General features: G+C 43.2%; 1 protein-coding gene across 1 annotated transcript in view; it reads right to left on the bottom strand.

The window, feature by feature from the left end:
- Nucleotides 1-1,281: 1,281 nt before the first annotated feature.
- sox5 (SRY-box transcription factor 5) overlaps nt 1,282-5,855 on the bottom strand; it is a 67,183-nt gene continuing 62,609 nt past the window's right edge. The window contains 2 exon segments of the mRNA XM_031865604.1: nt 1,282-4,581; nt 5,374-5,590. Coding sequence (XP_031721464.1) covers nt 4,284-4,581; nt 5,374-5,590 — 515 coding nt within the window. The 3' untranslated portion in view covers nt 1,282-4,283.

The following is a 5,855-nucleotide window of genomic DNA, read 5'->3' as shown; positions in this document are numbered from 1 at the left end:
TACAGTGCACTTTAGGGCGTGTGTGTGTGTGTGTGTGTGTGTGTGTGTGTGTGATTTAATCTGTGAGTCGAGCCACCGTTTGCCTCCTCCAACATCTCGTGTTCTGCTGACAATACAGGAAAAAAAGAAAAATCTGAATCCCCCTTTCTTGCTCCTCAAGTATTCACACATAAACCTTTTCTAAGGGTTTTACCTCCAGGCTGCCTCTGAAAAATTCACAACGCCCAGAGAACAGCTAAGTCCTTCACTTACCGTAGGAGTTGTGGATCTGCCCCAGTCGTGCCTCTTTATTGCATCAAAAGGGCTTTTTTTTTGTGCGTGCGTGTGTGTGTGTGAAGCTGTGGTAATTAGCAAACCACGTAAAATCATCTCCTCTGAGTGCATTTAACAGTTTTTATGCAGAAAGCGTTGGATGGGGCTGTGGGGGTTGATTGCTGAACATATGGACACAGATGGGGACAGCATTTTAATGGGCACACTGAGTGGGGTTTTGTGTTTTTAACCCTTGAAAGTGGAGGCATGAACATCCTCAACATCCTTAAGCGAGCATCAATTAAAGATTTGCTTTTAAATGGGTGACGGCAGCACAGGCATCCAACGCTGTTTTTAAAGATGGACAGAGCACATCATCTTTCCTTTTTTTGTTTTGTTTGTGGGACTAGCACATGTGCGCACACAGACATTTCATCACTCAGTCCCCCCCCCCCTCCTCTCTCCGCCCATGCCCCTTGTTGTGCTTAATTAGGTTATCAGGTTGCTAGCGGGCCGTGATTTCGGCTCCACGCCTCCCAGCTGGCCCTCTGATTGGAGGGGCAAGAAGGTGGACTTAGCATAATTAGCACGTTGTTATGGAGATGATTGAATTGTTCGGCGACACGCAGGGCAGTGCCACCGCCGTGGTGACTCACATGGTGTCACTGGGTGACGGACGGAGGGGAAATATGGAAGAAAAAACACAGGTGGAAACCAACAAAACAAGATTTCAACATTTCCTGAAAGTGTGTCGAGAAATATTCTGCTGTGATTTGAATAAAACTGATTTGACTCATAAAAACTCAGTTGAATCATTAACTGAACATGAAGTTATGTATTTATCTTCTTGGATTTATAAATATCAAAACAACAAGCGTGGATGCATTCGCTGTCCTCTCCGTCGTTAGCGTTGCTCCATAATAAGGTCGTGGCAGTGCATATTTGTATGTGTATGTGAATATGTTGGAGCTGTAAAAGCATTGTGTGAATGTATGTGTGGAGGAAAGAAGTGACCAGGACCAGCACAAGTTTTACCGAACACATTGCTGTCTTTATTAGAGCCTTGTCTGGCAGTAATACTGAAAAAAAGTGAACTTAGAACAGATGGTGGTGGCAGCCCACGGCTTTTTTTTTTTTTTCTCCTTTCCTGTTTTTCTTTATTTCTTTGATATTTTTCTTCATTTTTTTTGTGTGTGAGTTCTGCGACTCCTGCTTTTCCGTGGCATGGATAACATCAATAAAAGAGACAGTAGGGAGAGAAAAAAAAGAAATATACAACTTATATTACACTGTGTTATGAACAAAATATAAATCTATAACTCTATGTTATATTTACATAATTATCTTTCTTGATTTTTCAAGTTGAGATGGTAAGATATTTTTTATTTTTTTTTACTTGTAATAATTCTTACTTTGTTTTGAGCTCCACTCATGACTTTGATTGTCTTAAATAATATCATCATCGTTTTCATTGTCTTGATATGGGGTCAGACCTTGCCAGCAGGGATGATTGACGTCTTAATGCCCCACCCACCTGATACCCTAAAAGTGGATTCATCCACTTAGGCCCCCCTCTCTCTCCAGCAATGGGTTGAACCATAGTGTGATAACAGGGGTGACTATACAGCAACATGAAGACCCAGAGGCTCATTATGTGGCATGTAGCGATCATCTACAGCGAGGACGATTGTGGGGATCACTATGTGGCGGCACACCTGAACAGTAGTCATGGCTCCTGTAGCGTCGCGTGGAGCTCAAACAAAGCAAAGGGCTCCTGATGAGAAGTGACTTTAAAGATACTGTATATACGGCTGGCCGTCTCACGCACACACACACACACACACAGAGGAACACCCCGGTGGATCACGGTAAACACTGCTTTCCTATGATTCAAATAAAACAAAAACACCAAACAAAGCATATGTACAGGATTTTAAATCTAGAATACTAGATTTCATAAAAACAGAAAAAAAAGAACAGCATAGGATTCGTTTGGTTGTCATGATAATCTCTTCATTTGAAATGTGTGTGTGTGTGTGTGTGTGTGTGTGTGTGTGTGTGTGTGTGTGTGTGTGTGTTAGTGATTGTGTTTGTGCATGTATGTGTGCGGATCCCAGCCGGAGATGTTCCACTGTGTCTCGGTGAGGCGGCCGTAGCTGTTAAACGGGGGCGGGACTCTTTGTTCACAGGAAACAGTTTCCAAAAGTCATCAAACTGATTTCCAGGGGGAAAAAAACAAAAAGGCAAAATAAAAGAGAGGAAACTTCACATTATACATTATAATAACCGTTACAAATAAAATTATAATAACAATTTAAAAAAAAAAAATCACGTTCTTCTTTTTCTCAGAGTCTGAGTGCTTTTTAGAAATGGGTTTGGACATGAACAGGTTACGTCTTCAGCTCAGAGGAGGGCCGGCTCGCTGTCCTAACTCCGCCCGCCCTACCGTCCGCAGGATTAATACAAAACCAACGCATCAAAAAAGAAAGGGAACGAACAAATGCAAAACAAAGCAAGGTAAAATGACAACTTTTGTTTAGATCTAAATACCTACCAGCTAAATAGAATAATGTTTCATTGACTGTCATAGTTTCATATGGTCATAAAAACCCAATAAAGAGGAGAAAAATAAATTATACTGTACATAACTTACTAAACTTAGGAAACGCTGACCATCCTTATAATTATTGTTAATAATATTATTAGACTAGAGGCAGTTTGAAGAGAAATAATAAAATACAGTATTCAAATACAAACAGAAACACTGACTGGCTACTTCAGCTCAGCTCCGCCCACTGAGGGCAGCAAGAGGATGTTGATTGGAGGGAGCGGGAAAACACTGAGGGACAGAACAACAGCTGTGTGTGTGTGTATGCGTGTGTGTGGTACAATTAATAACAGCAGCAGTGTAAGCCTGTCTTTCCGCATCTGAGACGTTTTGAGCCTTTTTCTCACACTGAAAAATGAGATTCTACGCACACAGCACACACCGACACACACTCAAGCCAAGTCGCACTGATGTTTTGACCAACGAACGAGATCAAGATCGGGGGACGGAGCGAGGAGAAGACTTGGTGGATTGTCTCACAACACAGTGCTTTCGTTTCTGCTCCGGGAAGCCAGAGACCCCCCTTCTTCCCCCCCCCCCCCCCCCCTTGAAAATCCGTCAAGGTGGGACGGTCCACGCTGCACTGGTCAGTCCTGGCTGGACCGTCCCAATCGGATTCCAATCGGGGAGCGGGCAGTCACAAAACTACAGAGAAAAGAAGGGGCGAACCGCTGACACAGCACACTGAGAGGTCGAAGAAAAGATATGTTTTTTGTTAAAAATAAACATGTCTGATGTCTGTCAGGTGCTTTACAACAAAAGGGGGAAAAAAGGAAAGTCTCTTTTTTCTATTATTATTCAAACTTGTAGCACAAAAACAACAAATCACATTCACAAGCCACTTATTGGCACCGTGTACCTGAGTGAGAATATTATAGAACCAAAGAACGAAAAAAGCTGTTTTTTTTTTTTTTTTAAAAGTGTCTCTTGATAATAAACAGGTCCGCCATCTTAAAGTGTCATCTGTTAGCCTTTGACAGGTCCACTGATCCGTCTCATTTTCTACAAACGGGTCTAAAATGTTGCTTTTTGAGTGTGAATTTGATTTCTCCTCACTCTCGTGGCATTACACTCAAAATCTTGCAGTAGTACTTGAATATTCCTCAGCAAGCGTCAAGAGGCTGGCTCGGTCGTCTCGTCCTCCCCAGACTCCAGCTTGTGTAACAGTCAGTGTGAGTGACAGGTCCTGTGCTTCCGTTGATTGATCAGATGCTGGTGTCAGGACTCCAGTGGGAGGGTCTTGGCTCTGTTAAAAGAGTCCACGTTAGTCAGGAAAAGGGAGAGGGCGGCGGGTGTTGTGAGGTCGGGACGTGAGGTGATTGGCAAAAAGAGAAAGTTTTCTTCCTGATTGGTGGGGGGGGGGTTTGGGATTGTGTTGGATTAACCAGCGGTGATTGGCTTCTAATTAGGCTTCTGTCACGCATCATTTGGTGATATGGTTCTCGTTATCGCTGGTGTAATCGGCCTCCTCGTCCTCGTAGTCGTAGTCGTCGTACACGTCGCCGTTGCTATCGTCCAGCCGCAGCTCCTCCTCCTTGATCCGTGGCTCGTCCCCCTTCAGGCCAGCCATGTGGGGGTTTTGGTGGTGGTTGGCGTTGGGCTCGGGGCTGCTGGACATGCTTGAGTGCTCTGAGGGCATTTGGGGTGAGGGCAGTCCGGCCATGGAGAGGGTACCTGGGTAAACCACGCCTGCGGAGGACAGGGGCAGCTGGCCCTGCTGCCTGTAACACACAAGGAAGAGGTGTGTTAGTTCATGACAGTTTCACACTACATTAGACGGCTAATGTGTCCACAAGTAACTACATATGCTGTCCCTGATTGTTTCCAGTCTTTATGCTAAGCTAAGCTAACTAGCTGCTGGCTGTAGCTTCATATTCACTATAGAGAGAGAATGGTATCAGTCTTCTCATCTAACTCCTGTGACCCCTCAACACCGACTGGATGTGTCTGCTGCTGGTGAACAGTTCAGCCCAAAAGCGTTTGTTTTCTTTCAATACTTTTCAGCGGACTGAAGAGAGGTACACATGATGTAATTCCCAAGAAAAAGATTAAAAAGATGTGTGGCAAAAGTGTGCTTTTTATATTTCCTAATCCCAGAGTTAACATAGGTTGGGAACCATGTCTCTGAATTTATATTAGTTCATCTGGCTTATTAAGAAAAAGGGAAATGACAATTACATAATAAGGAGATTTAATGAGGACTCAATTAAACCTGAAGTAAGAAATCAATAACCTGAACTACAGATGTTGTATCAAACCTTGAGGTTGGTGTTGATATGTTGAACATTTACAGCAACAATATAAAGGCAAATATAAATGTTCTTTTGTTTTTACTTGAAAGTTCTAACAAAAAAAAAAAATCGAATAAAACTAAATAAAGTAAAAGAGCAAATGCTACCGATGTGCTAATCAGAAGATAAATATCAAATACCAAACTACCCCCAAGTATGAAAACTAACTGCTATCTTTATGACTCAACATACAGAAACAGTTCCCCTAAACAGTTCCCCTACCCCACACTGAAGTATTGTCTCATTTCCTGCCTGCGGGACCTCATGATGGCTTTGTACTCGCCGATGCGCAGCTTCTTGCCGTCCACCAGGCAGGTGCGTTTGGGTCGCGGCTTGTACTTGTAGTCTGGGTATTTCTCCAGATGCTGCTTGCTGAGGCGAGCCTGCTCCTCATAGTAGGGCTGCTTCTCCAGGTTGGTCATGCCTTTCCAGCGGGAGCCTGGACAGGGACGCATTAATGACGACGATGATGATCAGTTGCAGCTTACAAGAGTATGAAAGTGTATAAAAAAAAAAGAACTGCAATATAAATAAATCAATAAAGGGCCGTTAGGGTCGTTCTATAGAAATAAAATCAATAAAAATCAGCTTGAAGAAGTGTGTAAATTCAGCGTCTACGTCTGCTTTAAGATCAATTACATTGTGTTAGGAACAAATGTCTGCGTGGCACACTTGAATACCGACACGCTTACACACTCTCTCTC

Source organism: Anarrhichthys ocellatus, unplaced genomic scaffold (assembly GCF_004355925.1).
Source record: "Anarrhichthys ocellatus isolate YVR2014 unplaced genomic scaffold, GSC_Weel_1.0 scaffold33, whole genome shotgun sequence".
In the NCBI taxonomy this organism is placed as follows: domain Eukaryota; kingdom Metazoa; phylum Chordata; class Actinopteri; order Perciformes; family Anarhichadidae; genus Anarrhichthys; species Anarrhichthys ocellatus.
The sequence above is the reverse complement of the archived record's forward strand: the minus strand, read 5'-3'. Positions and strand labels throughout refer to the sequence as shown.